General features: G+C 51.7%; 1 protein-coding gene across 8 annotated transcripts in view; it reads left to right on the top strand.

Annotated features, from left to right (window-relative positions):
• The window catches only part of Fam193b (family with sequence similarity 193 member B), a 32018-nt gene that overhangs the window by 13892 nt on the left and 3410 nt on the right, over nucleotides 1-14716 (top strand). For 4 of the 8 annotated variants that reach the window (XM_032919605.1, XM_032919606.1, XM_032919600.1 and 1 more), the window contains 6 exons: nucleotides 1125-1230; nucleotides 2899-3130; nucleotides 4103-4490; nucleotides 7137-7320; nucleotides 8177-8416; nucleotides 13637-14639. In XM_032919605.1, coding sequence (XP_032775496.1) covers nucleotides 1213-1230; nucleotides 2899-3130; nucleotides 4103-4490; nucleotides 7137-7320; nucleotides 8177-8416; nucleotides 13637-14639 — 2065 coding nt within the window. In that variant the 5' untranslated portion in view covers nucleotides 1125-1212. Of the gene's footprint in view, nucleotides 1-1124; nucleotides 1368-2898; nucleotides 3131-4102; nucleotides 4491-7136; nucleotides 7321-8176; nucleotides 8417-13636; nucleotides 14640-14716 lie in introns of all 8 variants that reach the window. The other 4 variants (XM_032919599.1, XM_032919603.1, XM_032919602.1 and 1 more) reach the window with 2 other exon arrangements.

Below are 14716 nucleotides of genomic sequence, written 5' to 3'. Positions count from 1 at the left end.
TGCTGGTCCAAAAGATGGGCTGTATGCAGCATCAGTGGAGGGAGACTGGAGTCGGAAAGTAGAGGAAATCACTAATTGGAGCTAAAATTTAAGTAGGTTCTCCATCAGGACCTTTCCCAGTGTGAAAGGAAACCTTCAAACATACACGATTGGGTCAGATCCATCATAGAGGGAAGAAACAGGCTGGTAATGGTCTGGGCCTGGGCTCTGGCACACCTGTACAACTCTGTAGGGTGGGTAGGAAGCAGAGCTCAGGGAGGTTAAATAGCTTGCTCAAGGTTGTCAGCTGGCTTGTGCTAAGGCTGACAAGGAGTGTCTGTCTGTCTGACCCAGAGTCCAGGTGTTTCCCACCATCCTTACCCAAAAGAGCGCCAGGGTCTCACTCTCCCTAACTGTTTACCATCCCACAAACCTTTCTGTAAGTCCTCCCTGACTGTTTACCATCCCACAAACCCTTCTGTAAGTCCTCCCTGACTGTTTACCATCCCACAGACCCTCCTCTAAGTCCTCCCTCTTTACCATCGAAGTCCTCCCTGATTGTTTACCGTTCCCACAAGCCCTTCTCTAAGTCCTCCCTGACTGTTTACCATCCCACAAACCCTTCTGCAAGTCCTCCCTGACTGTTTACCGTTCCCACAAGCCCTTCTCTAAGTCCACTGCAGTGCTAAAGGAAGGGATTGTTCATCTCTCTGGAGAACCTACATGTTCTTCCTGACTCTCCGAGGATGGAAATTCACTTTCCTTCCAGGTGAGGACTGCTCTGTAGCCTGCAGCGATCTGTGGCCCTTCCTAGGCTCATCAGAGAGGGAGAAGCATGTCTGTAGTTTTGTTATTTTGAGGACATCTGAGCATGAGTTTTGGAGTCATACTCACTGGGATTCAACCACTCACGAGCTCTGTAACCTTGGGCAGCTCATTTAACTTCTTGAAATCTGTTTCTTCATCTTTAAAAAAAAATGGGAATAAGAACACCTGTTTTGCAGAGCTGTTACAAGGACTAAAACTAAATTATGCTTCTAAAGTGCCTGTCCCAGTGCCTGGCACGTGATAACGTGTTATTAATAAGACCATCGTTTCTAAGGCAGCCTTTCCCCTCCTGGGAACCCTGTGTCTGTGTTGGACAGGTTCCCCCTGCCTCCAGCCAGTCTGTGCAGACTTGTTGCCTGCTGTGTCACCGCGAGCGCGAAGGCTGGGAAGAAGGCCCTTCACAGAATGGACTGGTGTTGCAGGGTGAGAAGCTGCCCCCTGACTTCATGCCAAAGCTCGTCAAGAATCTCCTAGGCGAGATGCCTCTGTGGGTCTGCCAGAGCTGCCGAAAGAGCATGGAGGAGGATGAGAGGCAGACAGGTGGAGACCATGCAGTGGCGGTAGGTAACAGCTGACAGGTGACCCTGGATGCAGAGTGCTTCCTCCCTCAGGAAGCCACAGGAGGCTCTGCCCAGGCTGCTCAGAGAAACCACCAGGCTGCACTTAGTATCTGTTTGTGAGCTGGGTTCAGAAGGGAAGAAGAGGCAGGCCTGCTAGTGGATGTAGGTAATTTTGATCCTGTCCGTCACCTGACCCTGATGCCTTCAGCCCTGTGGCCACTAGAAAGGCCAGCAGTATGAAACGGATCAGTGGAGATCTGAGGTGTGCCTCAGTCAGAAGGCATCAGTAATGGCTAGGAGCTGTGAAAGACTGCCGTCTGCGTCATATTAGCCAGATTTCTCATTTACCCAGAATCACTTCAGTTTTCAAGACTTCTTGCTTTGGGGCTGGAAATGTAACTCAGTAGTAGAGTGTTTCTCTTGTGTGTACAAAGCTCTGGATTCATTCCTTAGTGCTGGAGAAGAAGGAAAGAAGTCAGTTGGTCCAGGGAGGTGACTCAGTGGGAAAAAGCACCTGCCACACAAGCTTGAGGACCCAAGTCTGAGTCCTCAGATCTATGTGAAGCCAGCTGGGGCAGAGCATGTCTGTGATCCCCATGCTCCTGCAGTAAAATGGGCCTGGAAGCTGGTGGGCCAGCGGCCTTGCTTACCCAATGGCAAACCAACAAAGAGACCCTGTTTGAAACAAGGTGGAAGGGGAGGACCTGCCTCCAAGGTTGCCCTCTGACCTCTGTGTACACTGTGATTCATCAGCATCTGTGCCTGCAGACACACAGTCACACATCATACATGGATGTGCATCCTAACCGGAAGGAAGGGCTGAGTATGGTGGCACTCCCTTTAGTCCCAGTGCTTGGGAGGCAGAGGCAGGCAGATCTCTGTGAGTTTGAAGCCATCCTTCTCTACCTAGTGAGTTCCAGGACACTCAGGGCTCCATAGAGAGATGTTGTCTCAAAAATACCCAAAGAAATAAAAAATAATTGGAAGTCTGGAGCTAGAGAGATGGCTCAGTGGTTAAGAGCACTGGCTACCCTTTCCAGAGCACTGGAGTTTGGTTTTCAGAGCCCGCATGGTGGCTTAGAACCTATGTAATTCCAGTCCTACGGGATTTGGTGTCCTCTTCTGGCCTCTGTGTGTACTGTATGCATACGGTACACAGACAAACACTCATACACATAAAGTAAAAATAAAGATTCAAAAAAATTTTAAAATAAATGGAAGGAAGGAGAAAGAAGGGGTCAAGGGGAGCCTAAGCGCTAAGCCACACTCGTGATTTAAAGCCTTTCGTCTTGTTGGCAGCTCTTCACCAGCAAATGGCCCGTGTTCAGAGCTAGGCTCTGCCTGTGCTGGAAGCTCTGCCCACTGTCCACACAGTTACACGACTGGGAACGCCATAGCTTTTAGCAGTGCTGGCTCTCGTTTAGGTTCAGCTTGGCCTGTGCTGAGTGTGCTTCAGCCGTACCCTAAGGCCAGATGGAGCAGAGGGTCAGCCCCACTGTTTGACCATGAGCCTTTTCTTTCTCCTTTCCAGATTTCCTTGTCACATACATCCTGCAAATCACAGTCTTGTGGGGGTGACTCTCATTCATCCTCGTCCTCTTCATCATCCTCATCTTCCTCCTCCTCTTCCTGCCATGGGAACTCAGGGGACTGGGATCCCAGCTCGTTCCTGTCAGCACATAAGCTCTCAGGCCTCTGGAATTCCCCACACTCCAGCGGGGCTGTGCCAGGCAGCTCACTTGGGAGTCCTCCTGTCATCCCTGGTGAGTCTAAGCTTTGGAAAGTTCTGGGCCCCTTTCAATGTAGGTAGCTGTTTGCCTCTACTTTGGCCCAGTCAGTGAGAAATTTGGTTAATAGAATAAGTAAACATGGACCTGTTCTGATGGCAGCAGGCCAACCTAGATCTTCAATATGAAGACCTCCTGCAAGACTCTGACGTTACAAAATACTGCCGACAGACAAGTTTGCCCTCACTGTTGTTACTCATGTTGGGTCCAGGACAGGTCCTGGTAATGTGGGGAACCAGTAGCCTGGGAAAGCCTCAGGAAATGAGACTTAGGTCATGTACACTTGCCCTTTATGCTGTGACAGCCTCGGCTGCCTCTGCTTCTCAGCCTCCTTGGACTTGTGCTTCTACGTTAGGGATAGGTAGACAGCACTGTTTACCCCAAAGGAATGAAGGCTGGCAGGCCACGGGAGTCTCCTTAAACTCAGTACCAGTACTTAAGACCCAGAGGAGAAAGCATTTGGATTATTACCGCCATACGTCTAAATGGACGGGAAAGTTGCTCAAAATGCTACTGTCTTCAAATCATGTGAATAGAGTACATCATTCCAGTTATCTTAGTTCATGAGCTGAAGAGTCATCAAAGCCTTTTCCTACTTCAGTCAGAAATCTGTAGCCTTCTAGGAGTCAAGCATACCTTGGCTGCTCTGGTCCACATGGCCCAGAGGTAGATCCCAAGGTTGATATAGCTTCCTTTCTTAGGCCCAAGGAATGCCTGAGACTAAGGGACTCAGAGAAATAGTAGACACTCTCTGTTCATACCACAACTGAGCCATATCCTCTTAGGCTTGGGATGCCCAAGCCATTCCAACAGAGCGCTTACCCACACATTTTAGGGTGCTTTGTGCTATAAGCTGTGCCCTTTGGTCACAGGAAGCAGGATGATGTGGCGATGAACCTGTGGGCTTTCCTTCCAGGTCTGACCCCTCTTTCTCCCCTCCACCTACAGGTGAGGCTTTCCCTGTCTCGGAGCGCCACCAGCACTCAGACCTCACTGCTCCCCCTAACAGTCCTACTGGCCCTGCCCCCCATCCAGCATCTCTGATCCCTTCTCACCCTGGCTCCTTCAGCTCGGCATCCCACCCACACCTGCTGCCCACCACCCCAGCAGCACCCTTCCCTGCCCAGGCTTCAGAGTGCCCTATGGCTGCTGCCACTGCCACCCACTCCCCAGGGCCATGTCAGAGCCCTCATCTGCCCTCCACCAGCATGCCACTTCTGAAGATGCCTCCACCACTCTCGGGGTGCAGCCACCCCTGCAGCGGGCACTGCAGCGGGCACTGTGGTGGGCCTCTCCTCCCACCACCGAGCTCTCAGCCACTCCCTAGCACTCACAGGTAAGCGAGTGCCGTGAAAGGCGCCACTCCCTTCTCACTGGAGCCTAAGGGTTTGGAAAACTTGGCGAGAACAAAGCATAGATTGGGCTGGAAGAAATGGCTAGAACAGGTCCTGTGTCAGATTCCTTAGCGTAAATAAGCTCTAATTTAAGTTGGGTTTGTTTTTTTTTTGTTTTTTTTTTTTCATTTTTTTTTTTTTCAGTTACAACTTTTTAAAGCTTAGAACAATTTAGATGTAAAAAGGGGAAGGGTTTTCACAACCTGAAGAGAAACTCCCAGCACTGTGGCCTGTTTTCTTGAAGATACTTCTGTATATCATTTGGTCTACATTTGATAAATATTTTATATAGCAGTTTTTTTATTATTTTTTTTTTCTTTTTTTCGGAGCTGGGGACCGAACCCAGGGCCTTGTGCATGCTAGGCAAGCGCTCTACCGCTGAGCTAAATCCCCAACCCCAGTTTTTTTATTTTTATATTGAGACAGGCTCTTGCCATGTAGCCCAAGCTAGCCTTCTAACTTGTGATCCTCCTGCCTTAGCCTCTTACTACTGGGATTACAGGTGTTTCTTACCATCTCTGACCTGTGTAGCAACACTTCTTAAATATCATGACCATTTCCCTACTTAAAACGTGGTTTCAAAATTAAGTATCCATGTAATATCTTCCTCTACAGTTATAGCTTAATTCTATGTTCTCCCATCCCTTCACTTTGAAGCATTTTCAATTTGTTTTTGTTTTTGAAGGCAGGGTTTGTCTGTGTAGCCCTGGCTGTCCTGGGACTCTCACTATAGACCACACTGGCCTCAAACTCAGAGATCCACCTGTCTCTGCCCCCTGAGCACTAGGATCAAAGGTGTGCACCAACAAATCTGGTTCATTTCCAAATTCCTATCCAAGAGAAATCCTTGTGTGATAAGCCTGGGTCTAAATAGATCTGGGCCCTTTGGAGCCCTAGAAGCTCCTCTGTGGTTCTGTTAGCTTTATTTGAAAGTGAGTGTATGACGGCAGCTGTGGTAATAGTTGACACCATATGGATCTGCATTTCCCAATCTGAGATCTCACCGCCTGCTGCCACCACTCGCTCAACCTGTGCTCTCACATGTCTTTCACATGCTGTCTGTGGTCAGTACAGACTTGGACCTTGCTGTTTTCATTAAGTACTGCGGTATTCCTGTGTTTTGTTCTTAATCCTTGGTGTTTGGGGCTGGAGAATGTTAATTGTAGTCCACTTTGCTACTCTCCAGCTGCAGGACATCTGTCATTCCATTAGGTTAGCATAGGCAGCATCTCAAGCTGTCCTGCCTGAGTTTCCCCCTTACACTTTCTCATCACTGCTTCTTGGGAGGATTCTTAACACACGTTGGCAAGCTGCTTCCTCCCACACAGAGTGCTATACACACACACCTATGAGCCCAGCAGTTGGGAAGCGGAGGCCAGAGGATCTAGAGTTCAAGGCCAGCCTCAACTGTTTAGAAAGACCAATTTTATATGAAATAGTGAAGGGGAAGGAGGGAGGGAGAGCACATGCGTGCGCTGGGGATTCCTAGCAGGAAAGAGAGTAGGTGGGAGAATTCTTACTGGTAAAGAGGAGCAGTCTGTATCTTCAGGAACACTGGTGAACTTGAGATAAACTTCTGTAGGTACCATTGGTAGCAACTGCTTTTCTATCTAAACCCTACCACGTGTTTACTAACCTTTGCAGAAGCAGACATGGGCTACACTGGCCTGTCCTAGACTGTCACCTTACTCCTATTTCCCCTCAAATATGGACCAGCTTCTGCAGTGCTTAAGCTGCTGCCGCTGCATCACAGGGCTCTGCTTCTTCCCAGCTTTGATTCAGAGGCCTCTCAGCCTGTCTCATCCTCGCCCCGGGAAAATACTCTTTATAATATAAGTTGCCCCAACTCATTGCCAGGGTGCAGAGGCAGAATGTAAGTGGAGAAAGCATGAACTTTGTGCACAGGGCAAAGGAGTTTGTCGTTTGCTGCGGTCTCCACAATTGCTAAGTGGAGAGATCGGTGCTGGCTCTCAACAGTACTCCAAGGATGGCCAGGCTTCACGTTCAGTGTGCTTTTGGGTTGAGCATTAGTGGTTCTTTTAGTGTGTGGCCCCCAGAAGACACATCCACTTTTTCTCATCACTGAGCTCTGGAATAAGGAGGCTCTGCCTACCTACACAGACACAAGACTCAAGTGTGCAGTAAGGACCCTGGACAAGGAGAAGAAAAACTGTTCTCTTTGATCATTTGAACTATACCAGAAGAGCCACCAGCCTATGAGTCAGTTCATATTCCTGGTCACTGAGCACTTGCTCTGCAAGGGGGTTGTGCTGTGTAATCAGACTCCAGAATACAAGGGGGCAGGCTCACTAGATTAGAAGACAAATGATGAACAGCCGGCTATCACAAGGCTTGATACAGTGAGCTAGAGAGGTGTCCACATGGCACCGCCAAATAGGCGTATGTGGGAAACGTCCAGGGCCAGTCTTTACCTTTGTGGTGCCCGAGACTCTTACCAGGCTCCGATCTTTACAAGAGGCGTTAATGTGACAGCGGAGGGCAGCTGGAATGGAGGCTGGGAATTGGGCTCCTGCTATATTCTGTGCCTACACCACCCACGCTTACCTCTGGGCCCTTCTCCCTTGCAGCAGGGACCCTGGGTGCAAGGGGCACAAATTTGCACACAGTGGCCTGGCCTGTGAGGCCGATGAGGGTCTGGGCGAGGAAGAGGATAGCAGCTCTGAGCGCAGCTCCTGCACCTCGTCCTCCACCCACCCCCGCGATGGGAAGTTCTGTGACTGCTGCTACTGTGAGTTCTTCGGCCACAATGCGGTGAGTGAGCCTGCCTGGGCAGAGAGGGCTGGGCAGGCAGGGGCAGAGGAGAGACCCCTGATCATGGCAGGGATCGCCATGCTGGGATTCAGAGTCCTTACACCTACATCTGCTTGCTTCAGCCTGGAGGCACATTTGTGAGGTCGGGATATCTTAACGTGTTATTGGCTGTGTTCTTCTCGTGGTTTCTCTTAAGATTGACTTTTTTTCTTTAGGCAAAAGGAGAGGAAGTGGCAGAGAAAAAGCTATGATTCTGATGAGTATGTATACGTGTGTAATCCCAGAGAAGTGAACGCTTGTGCATGATGAAAGCAGAGTGGAAGCAAAAGGTTCCCCAAGTGTGACAGCCAGCCGAGGTACAGGCCATGAGCACAGATGGCACCAAGGAGGCTCAGATCATGCTGTGTCTAGACAGGGGAGCAGTTCAGAAGTCTCATGAGGAGAAGAGGAGAAGGCTGGCTAGGGCAGGGCAGTTTAGGATAGGAAATGTCGAAGTAATTCAGAATTACTAGTCACCTTTGAGTGAGCATTGTCATCTTCATTTTAGAGGTGACAGAATTGATGTTCACAAAGACTGAGTGACTTACCCAAGGTCATACAGCTTCCAAGTGATGAAGCCCGGGCTCAAACCTGCTTCCCTGGCTCCCCAGTCCTTGGTCACCAAGCTCTGCCCTCATCTTCATACCTACCACTGCTTCGGCTCAGAGTCTACTGAGGATGAAGCCATTCGGCCTTGGTGGCTGATGCTAGAGAGAATAATTATCTGGCTTCTCGCCACATACATGGTGCCAGTGGGTGGGAATGCCATGGGCCTCCCCGGCCCAGGGTGTAATGTCAGCACCTCCCCCTCCCCCAGCCACTCGCTGCCCCGACGAGCCGGAATTATACTGAGATCCGGGAGAAGCTCCGCTCCAGGCTGACCAGGCGGAAAGAGGAGCTGCCCGTGAAGGGGGGCACCCTGGGCGGGATCCCTGGGGAGCCTGCGGTGGATCACCGAGATGTGGATGAGCTGCTGGAATTCATCAACAGCACGGAGCCCAAAGTCCCCAACAGCGCCAGGGCTGCCAAGCGGGCCCGGCACAAGCTGAAAAAGAAGGTGGGTGTGGGGGGAAGCTCAGCTCTACTGCCTCTCCTCCCTGAGGACTCCCTCACTGAGCCCTAAGACCTCTGGGGTAGGAATAGTGCTGGCTGCCAAAAACCTGGGTATCGCTCTACTATGGGAAGGTCTGAATGAATCTGGGAGGCATCAGGGTCAGGGAAACCCCAGGGGCAAGTAATTGGAGCAGGAAATGTGTCTCCGCTGCAGGCTGCTTGCTGGTGTCCTCCAAGCTGAGGATTTGCTGCTTCCGTCGCTGGTCAGTTATTCAGTCAGCAAGTACGGCCACAAATACTGGGAGCCAAAAAGTAACAGTTAAGTTCTCACCCCGGGAGAAACTCAGTCCAGCGAGCGAGGAGACTGACACAGAAATAGACAAACACATTAGGGTGTGACAAGTACCAGGCCGAGGGAGGTGCCCAGGAGTGGCTTTACCGGAGGGTGACTCATCAGCTGGGTCCCGGGGAATAAGGACGGGCAGCAGGTACAGCACATCCCACCACAGTGTGGTGGGGCCAGAGCCGAAGGCAGCAGAGAAGTAGGGCATGGAGTGGGAACAGGAGAGAGAGAGCCTCAGAGGCCCTGCTGAGGGAGCATGGCAGCCTCCAAATACGAGGTGTCCCAGAGGGTTGACTCGCTCGGATCTGTGTTTTGACTGTAGTGTGATTCAGCGGGCAGAAAACTTGAGTTTGATGCTCCAGGTAGGAAAAGACAAGACCAAGGGGGTAGGGTCTGAGACTGGAACTGAGAGGCTTGAGTGAGAGAAGTGACTCCAGTGTGTCCCGGGTGGGAGCCAGTACCCTGACAGTTCTTGTGACTGAGCCAGCAGGCAGTTGCAGGAGACTGGGTGTGGTTGGGGTGAATTGACTCAGGTTCCTGTGAGACATTCTAGTGCAAGTGGAGGTGTGAGTCGAGCAGTTGCCAGCACAGAGATGTAACTGAAGTCATGGGAATGAACCAGTGCTCACTCAGCACGGAGGATAAATGCAGTGAGCAGCTATTCCTGGACAGCCCTGCTGCCAGACAAGCCCAGCCTTGGTGCCTGCGGCTTCATTACTTCACCTGCCGAACCCCAGCTGCGTCTGCTCAGAGCCACATGCAGGAACCACCATCTCAAGAGGTTTGGTCTCTCAGCCAGCTAGTTTCAGTTCTTGGGTGGTCAAGCAACCCTAGAGCTCCTAAAGGCAGAAGTACTTCTCCATCTTTCCAGCCCGAGGACAAACCAAGATCCTTCTGCAGCCTCAAGTAGTTAAGCAAAAGGCCCTGCTGCTACCTTCAGAGTGGTCCCGCTTCCTTTGCTCCCACCCCAGGTTGCCCTCCAGAAGGCATGTTCCACAGCTCCCAGCCTGGTGTGCACTTCTCACCTGTGCCTCTTCCTGAAACACTGTCACTCCAGGGCAGGTTCCTCAGGGAAGTCGTCTACGCTTGTGCTGCACCTTGCCCCTCGCTCTAGCCTCCCATTTGCCGTAACTTCTGATCCCAGAGCTCCCCGGAGTCGCTGTCCACTAGACCTGAGTCTTGTAGACAGGAACAAACATACAGAGGTGGTCTCGGTGTTGATCAGAGACTATTGTCCTTTTGCATTTGGCTGTCAGCCGCACTCTGAGGTCCTTCTTACTAGTGTGGCTGCCATCAGGAGTTCATTTTCCCGGTAGGCATGTAGCGGTGACTGCTTGTTTTCTAGCACCTTGGGAGTAAAGGCAAGGGTCTTCCTGGTCCTTCATCCTACTTTCAGACCATTACGTCCTTTCTCGCCTTTAGGCACTAATCCCTGATGCTCTGGTTATACTCATGCCTGTGTCATCTGCAGCCTAAGAGCCGTCCTTCCTTGTCCACCAAGTATTGTCTTCTGACCCTTTCCCTCTTCCCAGGCTAGGCTGGTGCTCACTTGAATAAGCTTACTAAAGTCACTCGCTCACACGGGACTTTCTAGTTCCTTGCCTGTTGCTTTTCTCACACATCAGCTGGGTGGGGGTGGGTCCCCCACTTTGTTGAACTCCCATGTAGCCTGGCTGGCCTACAGACCCCTGTCCCTTTATGCCTTGCCCGTCACACAGCCCTTTTTCCAGACCTCTGATTCTCCAGCTTTGAGGCTCTCAGCTGCCCTCCCACATTCACTTCTGTTTCTAGCAGGAAAAAGTCACTGGACTACCTCCTCCTCTGAAGGAAAGGTTGTCCTCCTGCCCAGCCCAGGGAGTCCTTTCTTGCTTGCTCAGCCCAGGTTGCCTGCTCTTATTCCAATGCCTTCAGCTGGTAAACTGCTTCCTCAGGTTCAAACCCAGGGATCTGCCCCATTGTCTGTCGCTGAGCCCACTGAGTTTCGAAGGCATGCGGTTGGTTCCTGCTTTTCTCAGTTTGTTTCTTCTTCCTGTTTGAGTTCATTGTTTCCATTGTCACCTAGCACTCCTCAGTCTCCGCTTCATCACTAAATCCAAGCTAGGGGGTTGGGGATTTAGCTCAGTGGTAGAGCACTTGCCCAGCAAGCGCAAGGCCCTGGGTTCAGTCCCCAGCTCTGAAAAAAAAAGAAAAGAAAAAATAAAAAATCCAAGCTAGGTCTTGGATATATGCCATCTTAGATGTCTGCTGTCGACCTTTGACACATGCTCCCCTTTAATCCTTTGGCTCCTTGACTTTCAGGCAAGCAGGGACAATAGGGTCACTGTCTTCATATTTCTCACCAGCCTCTCTGACCTCTCCATCTCCCTTGTGCGTCCCTGTCCCTCATCTGGACTTTGTAGATCATATCTCTGGGGAAGAGAAACCCTCTGGCTGTACTTGACATTGGCATCTCTGAAAACTCTTGGGCCTCCTTGGCCTCCTGCAGGCACCTCACGCTCTGCACTGAACAAGAAGCTGCCTTTGCTTCTCCACTGTCTGCTCAGTAAAGGTGACCGCTGCGCTCTGGGCATGGCCATAGGGAAGCGCGCTGTGACTGAGGCATGAGCCTGGGGATTGGCCTTCAGTTCGAGGCTCAGCTTGATCACACTTGCTGTATGACCTTGGGCAAATCAGTTAATCTCTGAGCCTCGGTTTTCCAGCTGTAAAGTGAGGATAACAGGAACTGACATCGTAGCTTATTAGGAGGATGGTGCGAGTGATGCATGGGAACCTGGGTAGACTGCTGCACAGGTGATGTCAGCCCACGAGGTCCCAGGAGCAGCTGTGGTCGTTGGGGATGTTTGCTGGCTATGTGTCATTTTACTTTCCTCTCAACACCAAAGATCCCTACCCAGGATGCCCACCCACGGCACCTATGTTAACGCCTTCAGTGGTGAACACTGGGTGCTTCAGGCTCAAACCCAGGCTTCTGCACAGCCTACAGATCTTAGGGTCCAGCTGCTGCTTAGCCTCCAGCCTTACTTTCTAACCCACCTTCCTGTCTCCCAAGGTCCCTGCACACCACACCTCCCCTGACAAAACAAGCAGACAAAACTCTAGGCTCCACTGTACTGCATAGGGTGCTTACCTTTTCCCAGGCAATGCCCTGCCGGGAGCTCTCAGACGGTCCAGGTTAAAGTGCCTGTACTTTCTGCCCGGCAGCACTTGACACTCACTCGAATTAAGAGTCCATTTGGATGGCTCTCCCCTGGCAGAGTGAAGCTGGGAATCAGGCAGGCCTTGTGCCCAGCCGGCCTCCCAAAGCCTAGCCCACTGTCTCTCTCAGTGAGCAAAAGGAACTAACGGGTCAGGAGCTTGGGACCCTGCCCGGCTGATTCACCAGCCACCTAGTTAGCCTTGAACCAGCTTTGTATTCTTGCCAGAGCTGAAGTTCCTCATCTGTGTACACTGCATTGTGGTGCAGCAAGGGCAGTGGTGAGGGTTGAAGGACAACTTGTTGCAGGAGCCAGGTCTGTGCATGTAGCCGCTTTCTTTCAGTGGCAGTGTTTGTAATGAGGAGGTGCCCTCCACACCAGGGCTTCTGACACCTGCAGGGCACGAAGCAAACATTCCTGAGTAAAAACGTCCTTACTATAACAACCAGAAGGTGAGGGAAAGAGCATCCTGCGGTCTGCAGGTGCCATATTATCTGTGCAGATGCTGCCCCAGGCCACTCTGCTTGCTGCCTTCCTGAGGAGGCCGAGTGCTGGCACATGGGGAAGGATACTTGGACTCACAGCTGTCCTCAGAGCAACCTTTTCTTGTAAATTACAGACTTGGACATTAAGGTTCAAAGAGAGTCAATGATTAGTCCAGGGGGCTCCAAAGACCTGAGCTTCGGTGTGTAGTCAGTGTTCAGTGAGACAGAGATTATATGGCTGCCCAGTGGGGCAGAAGAGCATTCTCTCTAAGGTGATTCAGAGGTAGAAGCAAGTCTTCTCTCTCCCTAAATTCATTTTCCTTTGTCTTTCCCTCAGTCTGCAAGTCACCTGGAAATAGGTGAGGTGGTACTCCACCACAGCCTTCCCATGTAACCCCTAGGCTCTGTTAGCCTCTTGGTACCTTGGGGTTAGGTAGAGAAATTCGGGTAACAGCCCACAGATGAATTTCCATTCTCCTGATTTAAGTCAGTTGAAGAAGGTTTACAGGAACCAACCTCTTGGGACCAGCCAGTCTCTTGGGCTCAGGAGCTGCTTTTATACCATGTGGTGAGGGCCCTGTCTGTCACTAATCATGGCTATAGGACACACTTTAGATGTGGGCTTCTATATGTGGGGCTGGCCTAGCAGTGAGAGACCTTTCTAAGAGGTGCCCTCTTCAGGAGGACATTACAGTCAGCCACTCGCTTGGAGCATCTCAGCTCCTACATCTCCCTTCCTTCAAGACTGTATAAGAGCACATCTCCCTGCCGCCTACAGGGTTGAGGAGACGGCGGCCTCTCCACAGCCTCTCCACGCCATGCACCCCATTTGTTCTTTAGTCAACTGTTACTGTCTCTGCTTTGCACATGAGTCCACTGGGGTCTAACTGGGGAGTAGACAAATTCCTCAGGCTCATAGTAACCCATGCTCAGGAAGTAGATCCTAGCCTCTTAGACCCTAGAGCTGACACAGGCTCGTAATAAATACACTGTCCAAAGCTACCCTCAGGAGCTTATTTGTTCTTCTACCCCGAGACTTGATATCTGTCTGCTTTCATCACTCCCTCATCCCTGTAGGGTTGTGAAGATCATGGGCTTCTGTCTTCAGCAAATGGCAAACAGGTCCCAGGCTGACATGTCAGGTATCACGCTGTATTTGATGGGTAGCAGCCCTCTGCTGAAACTGTGTCTTCTGTTGGCAGGAAAAAGAGAAGGCCCGGTTGGCAACAGAAGCTCTGAAGCAGGTGAATCGTGTTTCTGGAAGCCAGGAGCCAAGGCCTGCCAGGGAGAGGCTCCTAGAGTGGCCTGACCAGGAGCTGGACCGAGTCAGTAGCTTCTTGAGCAGCCGCTTGCAGGAGATCAAGAGCACCGTCAAAGACTCCCTCTGTGCTAGCTTGAACATGTGTGAGCTCGGCATGGACAGCAGTGGCTTTAAGGAGGGGACAATGGAAGCTCAGACCCTAACCCCTTCAGACCTCAGTGGCTCCTCTCAGAAACAGCCTGACATCAACCTTGACCTGTCCCCTTTGACCTTGGGTTCTCCTCAAAGCCACACATTACAAGCTCCAAGTGAGCCGGTCCCACCATGGGCAGAAAGGAGAGACCCTCACCCACCGTGGACAGAGGTGAGGGGCCCCCCTCCTGCTATCCCTGAGAATGGGCTTGTAAGAAGACTCAACACTGTGCCCAACCTATCCAGGGTGATCTGGGTCAAGACACCCAAGCCAGGCAACTCAAGCTCTGAGGAAAGTCCAAAGGAAGTTCCCATTTGCAAACAGGAACGGTCTGAGTCTGTGGCCACAGGTGGGAAGCCAAGGAAGAGCAAGAGACAGGGAAGTCAAGCGAAGAAGACTGAGGCAAGTCCAGCCCCCTGGCCTCCAGCCACCCAAGAGGCCCCCAGTGCCAAGAGCCAGATGTCTAGCCCCAAGCAGCCAGGCAAGGGCCCAGAGCCTGCCAAGGCAGGCAGTGGTGCAGAACCTGGAGAGGGGAGCCGGGGGAGCCGGCCAGGACCAATTCAGGCTGACAGTCCCAAAACTGACAAGAAGGGTAGTTCCTGGCAGAATTGGCCAGGTGGGGCCAAGGCACGGACTCTGGAGCAGGAATCTGAGCAGACCCCCAGCCCAGCAAAGCCACAGAGCTTGTCCCAGGGCAAGGGCCGCAGCCGCCGGAGCCGAAACAAGCAGGAGAAATCAGCCTCCTCCTTGGGTGAGTGCATCAGGAACCAAGTGGCTGAACCCCCACTCCAACCAAGCCATGGGGTGGAGGGCAGTCCCTGTATATGG

This window comes from Rattus rattus, chromosome 14 (assembly GCF_011064425.1).
Source record: "Rattus rattus isolate New Zealand chromosome 14, Rrattus_CSIRO_v1, whole genome shotgun sequence".
Lineage (NCBI taxonomy): Eukaryota > Metazoa > Chordata > Mammalia > Rodentia > Muridae > Rattus > Rattus rattus.
This window is presented reverse-complemented; position numbering and strand designations above follow the sequence as displayed.